The sequence below is a fragment of the Eretmochelys imbricata genome, chromosome 1 (assembly GCF_965152235.1).
Source record: "Eretmochelys imbricata isolate rEreImb1 chromosome 1, rEreImb1.hap1, whole genome shotgun sequence".
NCBI classification, from domain to species: Eukaryota; Metazoa; Chordata; order Testudines; family Cheloniidae; genus Eretmochelys; species Eretmochelys imbricata.
Genome location: NC_135572.1, coordinates 261271358 through 261291318, shown reverse-complemented (window position 1 = coordinate 261291318; position 19961 = coordinate 261271358). Strand labels below are relative to the sequence as shown.

At 39.2% G+C, this 19961-nt stretch overlaps 1 protein-coding gene across 5 annotated transcripts in view; it reads right to left on the bottom strand.

Annotated features, from left to right (window-relative positions):
• Positions 1-19961, bottom strand: part of POLR3B (RNA polymerase III subunit B) — a 121418-nt gene that overhangs the window by 39032 nt on the left and 62425 nt on the right. For all 5 annotated transcript variants that reach the window (XR_013347361.1, XM_077828899.1, XM_077828906.1 and 2 more), the window contains exons 18-21: positions 19322-19420; positions 10280-10407; positions 3142-3351; positions 1244-1402 (exon numbers count right to left, since the gene is read on the bottom strand). Coding sequence is in view for 4 of the 5 variants with exons in the window: in XM_077828899.1 (XP_077685025.1) it covers positions 1244-1402; positions 3142-3351; positions 10280-10407; positions 19322-19420 (596 nt within the window). In the remaining variant the exon portion in view is untranslated. The remainder of the gene's footprint in view (positions 1-1243; positions 1403-3141; positions 3352-10279; positions 10408-19321; positions 19421-19961) is intronic.

The following is a 19961-nucleotide window of genomic DNA, read 5'->3' as shown; positions in this document are numbered from 1 at the left end:
CAGATGATCTAGGGGGAATTCTGCCATTAAAATACTGCAACTCCTCTACACCTGTATTTCTTTTTTATATTAGCAGGAGTAAAACTGATATGTTTTGGTAGCTGACCGCCATACTTTGGACACTTGCATAATTCTCTAAAGAAAATTACATAAGATACCACGGTTACCTTCTCCCCTCCCCCTCTGCCTTTACCTTGTTCCTCCTGTTCCTCCCACTCTTTCACTCACTTCATTTAAAAAGAACAACCAAGTTTGCAGCATGCCCATTGGCAGGCATCAATGTTTTAGCCCTCATATGCACTGAAGCTCAATTTATGTTTGTTGACTGTTCAGGCTAAATTAGTTTAAACTGGGTTTGGCTAGCCATTATAGACAAGGCTTTACATTTGGAGCCAGCTACAATCCTCTCTATCCCAATACTTTTAAGTTACTGGGGAAAGCAGGAACATTTTGAGAGCTTAAAAATATTCCAATGCCCTTAAAGAGCATAACTGGTACTTTATCAGAAAAAATTTTCTTCAGGGCTTCAGCGTTGAAATTAAATATAGAGGCTTTTACAATTGTTCTACCACCGGATCCCGACAGACTAACTTTTAGACCACTTCCTAAGTAAAATATTGGCAGGACCATTCTTATATAGGTATACGTATCTCCATATTAATTATAATGGTATATTTAAACTTTTCCCACTATGTCCTGCCAAAACATACTTTTAGGGAGTTAAAAGGTGTCTCTTTTCTCTTCCCAAGTATCCTTATTAATTGCTTGCAAATGTTGGTAGCTGTAGAGATGATACGCACAAAAATTATAAGGGGATGCATTTTAAATATGTAGATCTGATGACAGAAGAGAGACTTGAATAGGAAAAGTTCAATAATATTACAGATTTGAAGACTAGGAAAGTTAAGAGGAAGAAAACAAGTAGTGAGAGATGATTGTTTTAACAATATAGTTTCATCATTTGCTGAAGTGTTAAAATATAGACAGACATTTTTATTTAAATTTAGAGCTTCATTTTCATCCTACATATTAAAAAAAAAAAAAATACAGTCACAGGTACCACATTATTTTCTTAACTGTAACTGTTTCTGTTTTCCAATGTCCACTAAAAAGATGCAGTGCTCTAAAAAATATAAAACAATAAAAGGTGCAAACATTTTAAACCAACTCATGAGAACTGAATGCTAATTTCTCCTACCAAAGACAATTCAAATATCATTATTGATAGAAATGTTTTACATACCTGGAGAGCAAATACCATCAGCATCTAAAATTTCATGACGCCAAATTGGTTTACGTGTAGCTGCATCCAACATTGGACCCATCACTTTGTCGAATGTCTGATTTGTGTAGCGCTTCAGTGTACACTTGGCATTCTTATACACAAGACACCTTCCAAATCCTAAAATAGAACACAGAACCTCTTTCAAATTAATAATGTACAGAAGTTATTTTATAATCAAGCAGTTATCAAGAGAAAATTAAAAATGGTTAATTTAGCTAAAATACAGGAAAACAAATGCATAATAGCTAAAACCCAAAAAAGAATTATTTTTAGAGCACTTTCAGTATCTACAGCATTGTACAAAAATCTTTGGCCTCAAGAAGCTGAAAATTTAAAATCAGATCACACGCTATATTTTCAGATATATCAAAGGCATTTGACGATGATGGCCCAATTTTAAAGCTGTGCAGATTTAAAAGGAGAAGTTAGAAGAAGTTTGGCACATCTTTTCCTTTTCATGGTTCTCTGATAGCTAAAGATTTTACTGAAAAATTTCAGTGGTAACTGTTTGCTCAACAGGAAAGTGCCTATTTAGTGTTGTTTCATGTATTCCCCATGTTCCTTTTTGTTTGTTTGTTTTTACTTAAAAAAGAAGTTTGAATTATACATGTCTCCACAAAAATGTTTTTTAGATGAAGAACTGTGTGCTCTTTAGAAAACTTTTCCCAGGAGCAATAGCTGGCTTACAAATCTTGCCTGTCATTCTCATATTCAGAAATAGAGTCAGCTAGGAGCAATACCTTCCAGTAAACTTATATTTTATCTGAAGGATAGCTGTAGCCATTTACAGTACGTCTAGATCATTAGATTATGTCAAGTAACTCCTGACAAGCATCACATGGTCTTTAGATTTCCCTGTAAATGTTACCAGTCTACCAGAAAGGAAAACATTCAGTTTTAAATCATGCCTGTTGTTGTTTCAGAAAGAAAGGCATAAATTAAGTGCGGCAGACATTAATGCCAAAGATACATGTCTAAGAATACTATTATTGCTGCCTGGCAACAAGCAGGAGGCGTGTTAAGGAAGGGGTAAAAGGGAGACAGAATGAACTAATGGAAGAGTCTGGTTTTGGCCACCCGATACTGAAACTAACTCAATCAAAGTGAGAATTATTCTTGATTCTAAACAGTGCTGAAGAATATGTGCAGAACGAATGAAGTTTAAAAGCAGGCAGCAGTACAAATTTTACTTACGCACTAATTGAAAGGTAGCTATGTTTTTCCACTTAAAATAGACAATTATGTAGATTTTAAAGAGGAAGTAGATATTTGTTTTTCCTCTATTTTGTTTGCTGGCATTATTTTCCTCTAGCTTTAAGTTCATAATGACACAAACTACATACGCTCTCTTTCTTCTGCTGAATACATTCAAAAGTCTAATTTCATCTATCGCTTTCAATACAGGGGAAAATAATGAGACTTTTTTTCTCTCTCTGTTGGGCTCAAACAAAGGCCCAGGTCACCATCTAAAAAGCAAGTCCCACACCAACAGATTATCTAACACATTAAACTTTATGCAAGACAAATATTTTTGAAAAAGGATAGCTTATCCTTTGTTATTCAAGGTCAAAAGTCAGTCATTTGTTTTCATCATATCTATACTCATAGTTAACACGCAACTTGTGTAATTTCACCACAGACACACCACGTTCAAGCACATATATATGTACGCACAGACACATAGAAAAAAATATATAGAAAAAAAGAAATTTTACGAAGTTGATTTCCTAATTTTAAAAGTTTTAATCTTCATAATTTAGGCAATATTAATTCTATAAGCATGCAATGCAATAAAACCATAGGTTACTGTGCTTGCTTTACACAAGTGACAAAGAATAGGCCCAGTTGCTTCTTACCTCTGTCCAAGGAGGCCTTGTTTAACACAAGAGCATCTTCAATATCATAACCACTGTAGCTCATCACAGCAACTGTGGCATTCTGTCCAGCTGGCAGTTTCTCAAACTCTATCAGTTCAATGGTTTTTGTTTTAACCATTGGCTTTTGTGGATATGCTAACAGATACATAAGAGTATCAATTCTGTTTCGTTGATTGTATCCAATGGTACCTGTATTTAAAAACAAAAGCAATACCATGAAAACTTCTATTTTACTACTTGAAATATTTTAGACGTAAATTACCAACATGTAAAATAACCAATGCGACATTTCACAAATGTAGATAACATATCTGGTAATGTTAGGTCTTCAGAAGAAACAGGAAAAAAAACAAAAACCTTACAATTCATATTAGAGATTGTGCTGAAATAACTTCAAATTTTTTTCAAAAAAGATTTAAAATGGCTTTAAGATTCTAACGTAAAGATCCTCAAGAAAATCCTGATCAATTAAAAACAAAAACAAAGCCCCAAAACCAAACCCCAAGGTAAGTGCCTGTGTCACTCTGAACTAGAGCAGGTTGGTAAACTTCTAGCCCCGAATAAGTCAACAAAAGCCAAGTTCATTTTCACTGTTTTCTGTTGATACTTAATAATTGCAGTTGTTGAAAGAGGCTGTGGGCTTGACTTAAAGCCCATCAAAATAAATGGAAAGACTCCCATTGACTTTGAAGGGGCTTTGGATCAGTCTCTGTGTCCTCCACATCATATTTACTTCCTTTTCTGGGTAATAATTAGTTCAACAGTCTGTGTTAGAATGTCGGAAAGCATGAATAAGGCATGCAGTTATCAGCAGCCAAGACAGATTTACTTTCTGAAGTTATCAGAGGAGTCACTGCTGGTAGGACTACAGTAGAAGTTCACCCTCCATCTATTTGTCTTTTTACATGAAATTACTTTTAAATTTACGGTTCAGAATTCAACACTTTGTATAGACCTCCCAGCTTGATACTGAGATTCTGGCCATTTCCCACCAAACTGCCAAAGTGTCTTCTGAAATCTGTGAAGAAAAAATAATTAATACCCAGCAGGGGAACATAAACTGTTGTGTAGCAGAACAATAGTGAAAGCACTCATATGTTACTACTGTTTGCTGTGTGAGGCCCTGTGCTATGTCTCTAGGTCATTAATAAATTATGATCTTAAAGAACTAAATACAAAGTATGTTTAAAAACATTTAGCAGTTATGCCCCATTTTCAAAATGTTTGCATTGCCTGCAGTTATTCCAAGAGGACTGGTTGCTACAGTTAAAAGAAATGCAACACGAAGATTTTGGGCTGCTAAACACCACACCAAAACACAATTCTGCTATTAAGGTTATGACAAAAACATGCTTTATATACAAATACTTGCACTTTCCAGGTATTTGTATTTGAGAAAATACTAAAAAAAAGCACCCATAAAACAAGCATCTAAAACAGCAACTGTCATAGTCAACTCCTGAGATTTGCCCTCCCCTCGATGCTATATTGGCGGTCACAAAACACTTCCAACATAGTTCCCTTCCCAAGGCGGAGGGAGGGAGACAGAAATACTATAGCAGAAGATGGCAGCCTTCTCTGCTGGGTCCCACAAACTCTCCTCATTTCTTGCACTTTCCTGGAGTCTGCAAAGTGGCTATGAAGCTCTAGGGTGTCAGTACTGAAGAGCGTCCCAGAGTGCATGTGGGGCTTTGGCACAGGTGATAAATGGCTTCACTGGCATCTTACTGGTGACCAATTTACTTTCTTCTTCAGGAGAAGAGTGATTCACCATCTGTTGGGGGAAGTTTGGCAGAGGCTGTTCCTCCCTCCCTCAGTTTGCAATGGGAGGGGAGGGGAAGAACTGGATACTTCAGCCTCACTTGCATCTTGGGTACAGAATCAGGCCTGTCAGTTACCACCATGGAACAGTCCACCTACTGAAGTGCCTACCCACGGAGACAACTTTTCAGTCAACTGGGACAACTTCATCCTACTTTCCTACGCTTTGAAAAACTGAAGTTTCTTCTACTGCAGAGCGTGGGGATCATTTCCCCCAGTGAAAAACTCAAAACCCCCATATTAATTTCTACCACTATCTGAATAATCCCTTTTTTCTAGGGTGGGCTGAATCTGTGGAGCTTACTACTCAAACAAACTAAGTTTTCAGGTGATCCTAAATGCAGTTCCCAATTCTTCAGTGGAAGTTGCTCCTGAATGAGAAATACACTTTTATCATGGCTGTGAAACACATACAGATTGTTCCTCAAGTCTACTTCTGAAGGGTTTTATGCTCTCTTGTTATGTTATGGGCTATATCTGCTATGTTCCAGTGGCCACCCAGGGAAAGCAAGAAAGAGGCCAAGGTTTATGGTGTTCAACCACAGCCCAACCACATAATTAACCTTATTAATGCTCAGAGAGAAAATGCCTTGTTTTCTAAAGTTGCGAGTGACACCTTTACAAAACTTCGGAAATTCTAGTGGAAATTTACTGGGCATGAATATTATGGCTTTCTTTCTGAATGGATATCCCTTATCTTTAAAGTTGGTATTTCATCACACCACAAGGTAATTCTAACTAGATTATTTTTTTGTTTACATCACATTTGAATGGGCATGAATGACCAATGAAATGGCAGAATTTTTGAGCACCAATACATACTGTTAGCTTTCCCAGCCATGGATGCAATAGTACACACAATAAAAACAAAGAAACAGGAAAAAAGCACTAGGGGTGAGATGCGCAAGTAGGAATGTAATTGATTAGAGGAAGACTCACTCAAGCATAAAAGTGAAATGTAAGTATGCAATATATCAGCAGTAACCACCCTTAAAGGGTGCATCCTATACAAAAGGTAGCTGTCATTGAACTAGTGCAAATATTATTATATATATTACTGTAGCTGCAATAGCACAGGGAGTGACAGCATAGCTTACCTGTGTTGCATACAAACCTACCCGAACCCTATGGATATGTACTCACTGCTACTGTCTGTGCTACCGTGGCTACAGTACCATTTAGTCTTGTGCTCTCTCTCACTGACCTAGTGCAATCATGTGTATGCAAGCTAGGAATCACACCCCTGGCTCACAGTCACAGTCACAGAATGCCTTCTCTCCCCTGGCTGCCAAACCACTCGCATCCTCTGTTTATTTAAACCCCATCCCAAACTCACAGAGATAGGAGCTCTTTTTCCTCCCTGAGGTCTGCTGTGTTGCCACAAGGCCTTCATGCAGGTGTTGGAAAGAAGGGAGCCACTAACATTTATGTCTACTTTCTAAAGGAACAGAGGTTTTGTTTACTTCCCTCAAAAAGCCAAGCAAAGTAAAGCACAATGAACTTCAACAACTGTACAAAAAATAAAACTATGTTTAAATATGAACCAAAGGGAGCATTTGTGTGGGTACCAAAAAAGGGATTGCTGGTACTTCTGTATTTCCGTTCACTTGACAGCAAACATTCCACTCCTTCCTTTCTGCAGGGGCATGGAGCTGATAGAACACCTTTATGTAAAGGCTGCACTGAATCCTCGGGGGGGGGGGGGGGCAGATGACTGAGGTCATTGGGAATTTTACATGATAGGTGCTCCCTGGCTGGGATATTTACTATTTGAACCACAATCTGTTAGAGATTATGGGTATATTGGAACAGAGCATGAAAGCCTAGCTCAATTAGGCACTTCTGTGCCTCCATCCACAGAGCGAAGAGCTGGTAGAAGAGAACACACGGTATGCAGCACAAATGCTGTCCCTGGATGACTGGTGGCAGAACCCAAGAATAGGTTGTACAGACCAGTAATAGCCCACACTGGTTTTGCTTTTGTTTATATTTATATTCTTCCCACTTTGTCCCCTGCCAATAAACTGTCTGTACAAAATTTTGAGACACTTTACTTCTCAATACATTGAGAAATACATCACAGATGTTACCTAAAAACAAAACAACAACAACAACAAAAACAGCTCTATTCCCAGAGTTGCAATCTCCTTCCTCAGCCCATTTGTGAGAACTCGTACTAAATTTGCCCTGTAATATACCAGTCATCAGGGACCTCTACAGTTCTCCAGGAGCAACTGACAATATATAGATAGCAACGTTTCTTAGTACTAGAAGACTTATCTCCAGACATCTAATTTGAAGTAATCTTTATCCACGTTTTTTTATTATAGCATTCATAGGGCAGACGGCAATAACCAGGGCTGTAAAATTGTTTCCATTACAACCCTCTATATTCTGACAAAACATTACATAACTTCAATGTGAGTAATAGCCGAATTATTAATATGCAGATTTTGCTTTCTATATCCAGAGACAGAGAGAGACACTAATTTTATATATTATATAAAAACGCAGTTGAATTAGTAGTAGAAAAAAGTAAGCATTACATTTCCTGACTAAGTTCTGTGTTTGTACAGCACCTAGCACAACAGGGTCCTAGTTCATGACTGGGACTCCTAGGTGCTACTGCACAATAAATAAATAATAATAGGTCTTATTCATCTCTATTTTCAGAGTCTCTGATCCTTTATAGCATTATCCTATCCACATATGGAACATTAATAATGCAGGGTATTGAATTATAATCTTACATAGCACACCATTATCTTAAATTTGAAATTATTTCTGTACTGCAATGTGCACATGCAATCAGAAGACCTTGCAACCACAACTGTACTTGCAAGCTAAGTACAGGTAACACCCCCATCCCTGCATTATGCTACATGCATCATACTCTACATTCTCTGGACAAAGTATGTCCCCACCACTTGATTGACGTCCGTCTTACCTACTATTGAGTGCACCAGCACATTAACAAGAACACTCATTCCGGCCATAAAATATATTTTTCTGTACAGTACATTTAATAAGCATTATCCTGTAGAAATGTTGTCTTTGAGATTTTAATAATCTATACATTGCCGGTTATATGGCATTATTAATTTCATTCGTAAATTGAGGGGATCCTGTCAATTTATCCCTGCTTCACATCCCTTCTCACCCATGACATTACTATGTTTCTGATTGAGGAGACTGAGGACTTCCTTCAAAGCCTGTCAGTACAGCTTCCTCAAATCAGCAGAGGGGTCCGTGTTGAGCAATCTAAGTCCCACCCTCCCTCTAGGAAGGTAACATGGTCTCTCAATACTCCCAGTACTTGACACCACAGGGAGTGAGTGGACATGGGCATGGGTCCTTCCATATGGCTATGCAAAGCCAGTAGGGGAGAGAGAAAACTTTTTAAAGCACAAAACAAGCAACAGAAGTTTGAAGTAGTAGTCAGCATTTGTGTAAATACAAAAATATATGCAAACAAATGAAATAAATTACATGAATATCCTGTAGGTTTAATTTTATACAGCTAATCTACAAGCATATGTAACAATCTTTTCTACAGCTAGATATCACCTCCACTTTAAAAAAAAACAAGTGTACACAAGCTTTTCATAAAGACTCAGGGTGTTTGCTGATATTTCAGTGTACAAAGTAACATACAGCCAGGTCATGTGCCAACTTTTAAAATGTACTTTTATCTCACTGCTTATTCTTTGGAGTCAGGTGTTTTGTAATAACAAACCGAAACAAAGGCTTTTTTTTATTGCTAAAGATATTCAATGGCTTTTGTGTTCCTAGCGTCAGCAGTAACGTCAGAGGATTGTATCCAAGGAGCTAAATGTGCAAGACCTAGGGTCAAAGCAGCTGAATACACCAACCTCAGAAAACACAGACAATGAATTGCAAATGACACTCAAAACAAAACGAGAAAAAAAACCTTCACACAGAAAACTACAAAAGAACTCCACAGATACTGAATTGGCTTTCTGTACACACTGATCCTGCTTAACTGTGTGTGGTAACTAACCAAACGTTCTGAGACTAATAGTCATAAAATAGAGACTGTTGGGGGGGAGGGGGAACGGACTTGTAAAGGAAAAAAATTACCTCTACCTTTTCTTTTTTAAGGTGGTAACACATCTCTTTCTAATTTAATTTACTAGTATTTTGACATATTAAAGTTGACCATTAGGTACAAGGCAGCTATTCTTCCATTAATTCTGCTAGAAGATTTTCACAAAAGGTGTACGGTTTCAATTTCGGAGTCACATTACAAAACAAATGATTTTGTAAACCTAATATAAGAGAATTTTTTCATGACACATGGGGTTCTTTTACTGTAATCTCAACTTGTCACAAACACAAGACATAAAACTGACACGTATAGCTGAAGTCTGAACAGGGCAGACTGAACTGATGTGCTTCTGTTTTCATTGGGACTTGCTGTGGCTTGACAAAACAGTACATTAGTTAGGCACACAAGTTAACAAGAAAATGTTAATATGGTTTGGCTGCTTATCAAATGGCAAAACTAGAACTGTGATCTTAACTACCTAACATGACAAATTCATAAGATGACAGTTAAAGGAAACCATACCAACTATTAAATTAAAATTAGTTAAAAACTCATGCTTAGAAAATTAACTTCTTTTCTTGTTTCATTGAGATGACACCATAACTGCCCACTAGTGCTTCCTCTCCCAAAATAAAGCCAAAATATAAAATACTGTGAAGTGAAAGGTCACTGAGGAAGTACTGTCTTTTCTGGTAAGGGAGAGAAATTCTTAGTGCCATGGTATTGAGTGTTAATGAATATATATTAAAAAACGGCAGTACTCTAACTATTCAGAGAAAATCACTTCTCCATGCTTTCACTCTCTTTGTGCAAACACTTTTTTTCTCTTTTTTGTTTGGAAACCCACAGCACACTGAAGTATAAAAAGAAAGAAAAAACACTCACTGCCAATCTTCCAGCTATACTGAAAACTTGAAAGTAATGACTGTTACAAAAATAGGAATAATAGTGCTATGGTTTCTTCAAATTTTCTTTTAAAGTATGAAAACCCCAGAACATTGGACTCCATTTTGCTAAGCTATTTCTTAAATAAAAAAACAAACAAAAAACCAAATGAAAATTGGAACAAAGTCAATTTCTCCTGGCATCTACGCCATTGCTCATAAGAAATGTTAATTTCCTCTGAAACATTTTTAAATGATCTAGTAGACAAGAATATTTGTAGTATTTTACGCTGTCTGATGTTTAACATGACAACATTCCAATCTTGAAGCAGAAAAACCTTACCCATTGCTTGCTTCCCCATAGCACACTGGTAAGTGTTTCTTGGGGACTGGTTATGGTGAGGATATGGAATAAGCCCAGCACAGACACCAAGAAGCGTGAAAGGTTCAATCTCCAAGTGTGTTGTAGCTCTTAAAAAGAAAAAACACATTCTGGTTATAATATACCTATAGACAGCAGAATGGCACAATTTCATTGAATTCATTTTAGTAAAGTCTGATAAATTATTTCAATTTAATTTGTTGCCATTCAGAAAAATTTAAGTGAGTAAAACTAAAAGCCTCAACGACAAATTCCAATATATTTTTATTCAAAGTTTTAATTTGGGACTTCATTGGGTCCAAACACAGAGAGGTAGAAAGGACAGGAAAGGTACAAATTTACATGGACAAAGAGAAGAAAAAAACCGTAAGAGTAAACACTGACCATAGTATCCAACAAGATATAAATAGATGTTATTTTATATACCTGTGGTGCTTAATATAAGCTACAAAATAAAAAGGGAGGTCACATACGAACGTCTGGAAAGAGAGCGTTTAAAAAATTCCAGAGAAATATATTTCTCACTTCTGATTACATGTCTCAACGAGCATGTCCCAACATGACAGCAATCTATTTCTGTTTTAGTTTACATGAAACCCATCCTTCCTGTATAGCAGGGGTTCTCAAACTGGGGGTCAGGACCCCTAAGGGGGTCGTGAGGTTATTACATGGGGGGTCGTGAGCGATCAGCCTCCACACCAAACTCTGCTTTTCCTCCAGCATTTAAAATGGTGTTAAATATCTAAAAATGTGTTTTTAAATGATAAGGGGGGGGGGGGTCGCACTCAGAGGCGTGCTATGTGAAAGGGATCACCAGTACAACAGCTTGAGAACCACTGCTGAATAGGCTCCTCTTTACCTAAAAGGTTCCCCAGTTCCTAATAAACCTAAATTCCTCCTCCCAACACCATCATCTCATCCACACATTGAGACCTTGCAGTTGTTTATCTGTCTAATTGGCCCTGCATGTGGAACTGGAAGCATTTCAGAGAATGGAGGTCCTGGACTTTAATCTCTACCTAGCAGGCTATATTTGGCCTCCAGGACCTCTTTCTTACCTTTCCCCATGTCATTGGTACCTACATGTACCACAACCAGCTCCTCCCCAGCACTGCACATAAATCTATCCAGGTGTCTCGAGAGGTCCACAACCTTCACTCCCGGCAGGCAATTCATCATGTGATTCTCCTGGTCATCTACATTTTTAATAATCAAATCCCAGTTACTGTTACTGGTCTCTTCCTAGTAGCTGGGGTCCCTTCCCCTAGTGGGGATCCTCAGTGCAAGAGGATACCATGACATCATCTGGGAGGAGGGTCACAGCTATGTCTAAACAAGACTATATGCCACAGTTGATAAAACACTGTACAACATTTTATAAAACTATATACGTTGTGCACCAAAACACCTTAGAAAGCTGAATAGTGGGGGAAGAAATTAAGTAATATAGGCAAGGGATAAAAGGTACACTTTCAAAAGATTTTATAAGAGTTGGTGCATCAGAGAAAATTTGTTCTACATGGAAGGAGCTGCAGAGGAGAAAGCTCATGCACAATAGATAAATAGGCCATTTTATGTGGAGGGACAGAAGTGTCCAGCCCTAGACGAAGATTAGATACAAAGTCTGTAAGGCTGGAGCAAGTCTATGGTTTTTAAATCAAAGTGGGCAATTACGAAGCAGGGAATTCTGAAATAGGGCCAAACACTTTAAAAATAAATGTGTCCAAAGCACACATCTGTGGCAGTGCTCCAGAGTCATTAAATAAATAGTGTGTGGATTTCAGGTATACGCCATATGGTGGCTTCCCAATAAGAGCTGGGCACCCAATTTGAAAATCCCCCAATGCTCAGCCCTCTTTTCTTACCATGTGGGACATCTCATATGTTGGCTAAAATTGGTAACCTGAATTATGTGTTTTAAAATAGAAATTATGGCAATATCTTTTTAGTTGCAATATATTGCAAGGGATGGCAAAGCAGCACAACTGTGAGGTGGATGAAGAATCCCCAATATATACTAGCAGGGAATGCCTGAAGAGGAGGACTACCTGGAACATTACATCATAGCATTGTATGCTTTGCTGGGAAAATTAAAACCCTGATAAGTAGTTTAAGAAAACAAGCTCTTAGCCTCAGTCGTAGAATCATAGAAATAGAGGACTGGAAGGGACCTCAATAGGTCATCTGGGCCGGTCTCCTGCACTCCAGGCAGGACTAAGTAATAACTAGATCATTTCTGACAGGTTTTTGTCTAACCTGTTCTTAAAAACCTGCAAGGGTGGTGTCAGGGTTCCCTCCCCACTCTGAACTCTAGGGTACAGATGTGGGGACCTGCATGAAAGACCCCCTAAGCTTATTTCTACCAGCTTAGGTTAAAACTTCCCCAAGGCACAAAATTCTTTGCCCTTGGACGGTACGCTGCCACCACCAAGTGATTTAACAAAGAATCAGGGAAAGGACCATTTGGCGTTCCTATTCCCCCAAAATATCCCCCTAAGCCCTTACACCCCCTTTCCTGGGGAGGCGTGAGCATAATATCCTAACCAACTGGTTACAAAGTGATCACAGACACGAACCCCTGGGTCTTAGGACAATAGAGAAATCAGTCAGGTTCTTAAAAGAAGGATTTTATTATTTTTTTTAAAAGATAAAAATCATCTCTGTAAAATCAGGATGGAAATTAACTTTACAGGGTAACAAAAGATTCAAAAACACAGCAGAACTTCCTCTAGGCTTAGTTTCAAAGTTACAAATAACAGGAATAAACCTCCCTCCAGCAAAGGAAAAATTCACAAGCAAAACAAAAGATAATCTAACACGCCTTGCCTGGCTTTTACTTACAATTTTTGTAATATGATAGACTTTTAGGATGGTTTATAGGAGAAGGAGTTTTCTGACTTCATGCTTCTCTGCTTCCCAAGACAACACACAAAAACAAAGCCTCCCCCACCCCAGATTTGAAAGTATCTTCTTTCCCCATTGGTCCTTTTGGTCAGGTGCCAACCAGGTTATTTGAGCTTCTTAACCCCTTACAGGTAAGGAGGAATTCTAGGCTACCCTTAGCTATATGGTTATGACAGGTGGAGAGTCGACAACCTCTCTAGGCATTTTGTTCCAGTGCTTAACTACCCTGACAGAAGATTTTCCTAATGTCCAACCAAAACCTCCCTTGCTGCAATTTAAGCCCATTGCTTCCTTGTCCTACCCTCAAGAGGTTAACCAGAGGTTACCCTTCTCCTTGTAACCATCTTTTATGTACCTGAAAACTGTTATAATTTCTCCCTCAGTCTTCTTTCCTCCAGACTAAACAAACCCAATTTTTTCAAACTTTCCTCATAGGTCATGTTTTCTAGACATTTGCACACTCTCACCAGTTTGTACTAACAGTAATAGTTCTGCTTATACTAATTTGAGTATCTTGAAAATTACTCACTGGCATATCAACATATGCTACTGCTCTGCATCTGACGAAACAAACTATGTTCAGTGGAAAAAAGAAAAGGAGTACTTGTGGCACCTTAGAGACTAACCAATTTATTTGAGCATAAGCTTTCGTGAGCTACAGCTCACTTCATCGGATGCATCGATGCTCAAATAAATTGGTTAGTCTCTAAGGTGCCACAAGTCCTCCTTTTCTTTTTGTGAATACAGACTAATACGGCTGCTACTCTGAAACCTATGTTCAATGGAGATGTGTCTTAGGAAATACGAGTATTAATGCATCACCTGCAGATGAGCAAATCCAGAAGGGCAGATGCCTGGTCATCAGAGCTATTAATAAATTTGAAGTACGGACACATGCAGCGTCACAGCAAGCATAGAACTGAAACACTAAATGCCATGTAGGACAGTGAGATTCAGTCAGACTTGATGTGGTAGATTGCTACTTCTTGACTGCACACACAAAATCAGTTATTGCTATGATGAGCAAAGCTTTGAAAGATTACAAAGGGCTCAAAACACATGTAAACAGAGGCAGGACTAAGCAGAAGGTAGGCAGGTTAGAGTGGTTACCTCAACACACTTCTCACTCCTTTAATTCTTTCAATTTTTCTTGTTACAATTCAGCAGAGCACCGTGTTACCAAGTGTGTGCAAGACACTTGGTTAAGAACATGATGTTGGTGATGAAACTCAGGTCCTTGTGTGTGTGCTCACATACAACGAGAGGGCCAAATCATCAGCTGGATGTAAATCAGCACAGCACTGACTCCACTGGAGCTACACTGATTATACCTGCTAAGGATCTGGTCCACAGTGTTTGTAACAGGAAGCCAACATTTTCAAACAAATCTAACTTCTACAAGTCAAAACGTCATGGCCAGAACTGGACCCGACACATGTAGGTTTTACAAAGAGATTATGAAGCGAAGAGACACCTTGACAGACACTTGAAGCTCAAAAGAAATAAATCCCCAATTGGAACGCAAAAGGTAAATAGCACAGATCACTATAGCTAAAAAGAGGTGACTGTGACATCAGACAGGAGGAATGGCGATGGGATACGTCAGGGCTCTTGATCAGGTACTTTGATTATTCATCACACATTAAATTGTATTGGTTGTACCAATATAAAGGACATTCTTAGCTATGCAAAGAGATTTAGGGATAATTGCAAATAAATTGCATACTAGTTCCCAGTGTGATGCTAAGATTGACAGATTTACTTCATCATTTATATTCAGAAACAACTATTGTATGGCCAGGGTATTATAGCAAAATTACCAGATATATTTAGATCAAGTTTAGATGTGTTCATGGATAATGTAATAACCTTCCACACTTATAACAGGTAATTTGAACTAGATGACCAACTAGGGTCTCTTCCCATTATTATGCAAGAGTTATCTGTGATTCCATATAGATTGCCAGGGATGTTCCAGGCTGCAGTCTATTCAGGTGCCTTGCAGTTACTCTTGTCAGCTGCAGTATGATTTGAAGGCAATTAACTTTGCCATAAGTGGCAATTTGTTCCTTTTGTCCTGATCTTTGCTGATGCACTCAGGAAACCAGCCAAGAGCCCCCCAGATCAGCTTGTTAAAGTGAAAGGGCACAAGCAATATCAATGCAATTAATTGATGGAATGACTGTTTCATTTGGCAAAGGTGGACAACAACAGGGGTTTGGTCCAGCTCCACTGAAATCAATGTGAGTCTTTCCACTAACTTTAGTGGAGGTTGAATTGGGTCATAGGACTTTTGAGGTATGTCTACACTGCAATGAAAGCCCAGGCTCAAGGCTAACCCCCCTTGTGACTACACTGCAGTTGCACTAACCCAGGGCTCAGACCGAGGGTCTCAGGGTCTGCAGGGCCAGAGGGTCCGAGCTCAAGTCAAGCCAGGACCTAGGGTCTGAGCCCTATTGCTATGCAGTGTAGACGCACCCTTGCTTGACTCAGGTCCTGGGAGTCATCTGGAAGAATCCTACAATTCCTTGTGACAGCTTCCTTAGTTCTCTCTAACCCAACAATCTGCAATGCACTCTATTGAAAACAGAAGCCCCACCACCAGCAAACGGCAGATGCTCAGGTCAGCATTAGCCCATTCTGTTCTGATCACTGCTCTGTAGGCACACTATCACAGAACCTCTTGGGTTTGCAACAAAGAGCAAACCACTCAAGCCTTTTGCAAAGCGAGCTGCTTCCTGGCAACGGGCAGGGCAAGCAGTAAAGTTTTCCCACAGTGCACCATGTTCCTAGGAGTAGAGTGGCCACATTCTGGGGGGATGTGTGTGTGATGATGTATAACTGAAGATGACCATTTATACCATTGTTGCTACCATGGTTATACAATTGCAAGAAATCTTATACAAAGTATGTCATGTAAGGTACAGCTGTTCTGTTGATAATCTGCTAAGTATGATAATCTTGTTTATATGCAGGTACCATCTTTGTATCTGACTTTATGAATATTTGCTATATATTTGTATCTCAAACATGTGTTTTGTTCTTGGTTGACACCCACAAGGTAGTTTTACATCCAGTCTAGCCAGCCCAGTGTTGATGAACCATTCAATTGTGGATGGACCATTCAGGTGGTGACAGGCCATTAAAGGAGATCAGCTCTTCAATGAGTCTTCCTGCAAATGCCTAAAACAGCAAGGAGCCAATGGTCACCCCTGTGATTTATCAAAACATGTAGGACATGTGATGTGGATATGTGATCTAGGACTCTAGGGAACTGGGGATGTTTAGTCTTCAGAAGAGAAGAATGAAGGGGGATTTGATAGCTGCTTTCAACTACCTGAAAGGGAGTTCCAAAGAGGATGGCTCTAGACTGTTCTCAGTGGTAGCAGATGACAGAACAAGGAGTAATGGTCTCAAGTTGCAGTGGGGAAGATTTAGGTTGGATATTAGGAAAAACTTTTTCACTATGAGGGTGGTGAAACGCTGGAATGCGTTACCTAGGGAGGTGGTGGAATCTCCTTCCCTAGAAGTTTTTAAGGTCAAGCTTGACAAAGACCTGGCTGGGATGATTTAGTCGGGGATCGGTCCTGCTTTGAGCAGGGGGTTGGACTAGATGACCTCCTGAGGTCCCTTCCAACCCTGATATTCTATGATTCTATGACTCCATCTTTGTCAGTAATTTTCCATACACAGGGGCTGTGGGCTTTGTTTGGAACAGTACATGTCCATGCACATGGCAGAGGATATAAAAGACACCTGAGACATCTCCATTTTGGCTTTTTCCTGCTCCAAATCTCTGGACTGTGGTTTTACAAATAGAAGGAGTATTTTGAACTAAGAACTGAGGATCTCCTAATCTTTTGGAAGTTACCAGAGCAACTTTTGAAAACTAGCAGTTTATTTCACCACTGCTACAAACCTGATATAAGGACTTTGCAATCACTTGTATGTATATATGATCTATTAACCATTTATAAACTATTCTTTTCTTTTATTAATAAATCTTTAGTTAGTTTACTATGGATTGGCTGACAGCGTGATATTTGGGTAAGATCTGAGATACATATTGACCTGATGGTAGGTGTCTGACTGATCCTTTGGGATGAGTAGAACCTCACATGTGGTGAATTGGATTTTCAATAACCTCTTTCTATATTAGACCTGATTGTTGGGATGGAAGCCAAGGGCTGGAATGCCTAGAGGGGACGGTGTTTGGTTAACCAGTGTGGTGCTGCAGAAGCTCTTTTGTTACTGGCATGGTGAATCTAATTGAAGAATAAACCACCAGTTATTGGGTACTGTCTGCCCTGTTTCTTGCAGTCTGTCGTGAGTGTGGCATTCTCAATGTGATCCATTACAGGCCCCCCGGTCACACTAGGGAGTCTGCGACATGGTTACTTTGACTCAGGTCTGTGCAGTGCAGTGTGAATGCCAGAGCCCAGGGTTCGAGCATGTGTCAGAAAATTCTTAACCTCAGGTTAAAATACAACATAGATGCTCAAGCCCAAGGTTCCCTAACAGGGGTCTGCTGACTAGAGTCCCACTAACCCTGGGCTTACATTGCAGTGTAGACATACCTTTGAAGAACTGTAAAAATCATGCAGCGTATATGACAAAGAGATGTGTCAGAGAAGTCACTTGGGATACATTAGACATGGCTTTTGAGTCAATAGGATATTCTCAGCTCAATAAAAGCCTCCGAAAGTGTGAATTAGTAGTCTGGAAAGAAGCTTTGTTTTAATTTTAGTGGTCTTTGATCACAAATAGGTAGTGACAGTCTAGAAACTTTGAAGTACAGAAACAAGATATCTGGCTTTAGATGTGGATAGATTTAAAAAAAAAATAAAAACCTCTTAAAAGCTCTCTAAAGACATTCTAGAGTAGACTAGCATAACAGGATACATAATGGTGTGGTATAAAAGTTTTATAAGGAGCTGTTTGGCTGACCTGCATAACTCTCTCATGGTTTGGCCAATTATGAGTACAAGAGATCATGAAAAACTCACACTGATAAAAATCACATATTCCATGTTTTTGTGGGATAGAGTTTATAACCTCAATTCCTCACAAAAAAAAATCAAACACTAAATTCACTTATTTGTGACTATCCCATAGATGATTTAAGATTGGTGTAATCACAGATTGCTTCCTAAACTTCTATCATCTCCTTCTTGTACATTGTTATAAACATAAGCAAGAGCTTGGTGTGGAAACAGAAATGTTACAACACAGTTAGGGCCCTACCAAATTCATGGTCCATTATGGTCAATTTCATGGTCATAGAATTTAAAAAATAGTAAATTTCATTATTTCAGCTGTATAAATCTGAAATTTCACAGGGTTGTAATTGTAGAGGTCCTGGCCCAAAAAGGAGTTAGGTTATTGTGCGGGGGGTTGCAGTACTGCTATCCTTATATCTGCGCTGCTGCCTTCAGAGCTGGGGAGCCGCAGAGCAGCAGCTGCTGGCTGGGAGCCCAGCTCTGAAGGCAGAGCCACCGCCAGCAGCAGCATAGAAGTAAGGATGGCATGGTGTGGTACTGGCAACCTTACTTATGCACTGCTGCCTGCAGACCTGGGCCCTCAGTCAGTAGCTGCCACCTCTCCAGCCTCTCAGCTCTGAAGGCAGCAGCGCAGAAGGAAGGGTGACATGGTATGGCATTGCCACGCTTACTTCTGTGCTGCTGCTGGTGGGGTGCTGCTTTTAGAGCTGGCCCTGCCAACAGTCGCTGCTCTCCGGTCACCGAGCTCTGAAAGCAGCGCAAAAGTAAGGGTGGCAATATCACAACCCTCCTAAAATAAGCTTGTGACCCCCCTGCAATTCCCTTTTGGGCAGGACCCCCAATTTGAGAAACGCTGGTCTCCCCCGTGAAATCAGCATAGTATAGGGTAAAAGCACACAAAAGACCAGATTTCATGGGGGGAGACCAGATTTCACGGGAGGAGACCAGATTTCACAGTCTGTGACGCGTTCTTCATGGCCGTGAATTTGGTAGGGCCCTAAACGTAGTTAATGAACCTACATTTCAGAGAACAGAAAGGAAGAAGGCTGTAATATGCATATTTTTACTGTGCCAGTATTTAGTCTGAATGTACACTTACTTAGTAATTGTATGTTCATACAGTGCAATGTTGCAGTCATTTTCCTCGTTCACGTCCAAATATTCAACTAGGCCTTCATGCAAAAAATCTTCAAAATTCCTGTAATTGCCAAAAAAGGTACACACTGAGAAACATTTTATTCATATGCAAAAATAAAGTTAAAGTTATTAAAAGGAACTGACTTTTGTAAGGAAAGCAAACTAAACAAGTGGTCCTCATCTGCACGAAGTTACACAGATCTGAGAGAATTCTCTCTAAATATTTGAAGCAGAAAAAACAATCTTACTTACCTGTTTGCTTCAGGGGGGATTTTTTTTTAATATTTTCATCATATCATAAAGGTAAGTATATTTTGTGGATGGATGAACAAATTTCCATGATGATTTTGCAAGACTGATTAGAAACTGAACTGGAACGCTTATATATGTAAATATTATACATTCTCTCTCTCTCTCTCTCTCCTTCAAGAGTTACTAGTGATTCTTAATGCCTCAACTTCTGAGAGCTCAAGCCGTCACTCCTGATTAAAGGTGCCTGATTTTCAGAGGGCGGGTGCACAGCCTTTATCAAGAGACTCTCTAAGGCATCTCAAATCAGGCATCAGAAGTCAGTAGCTGCTTTTAAAAATTTAGGTTTTTCA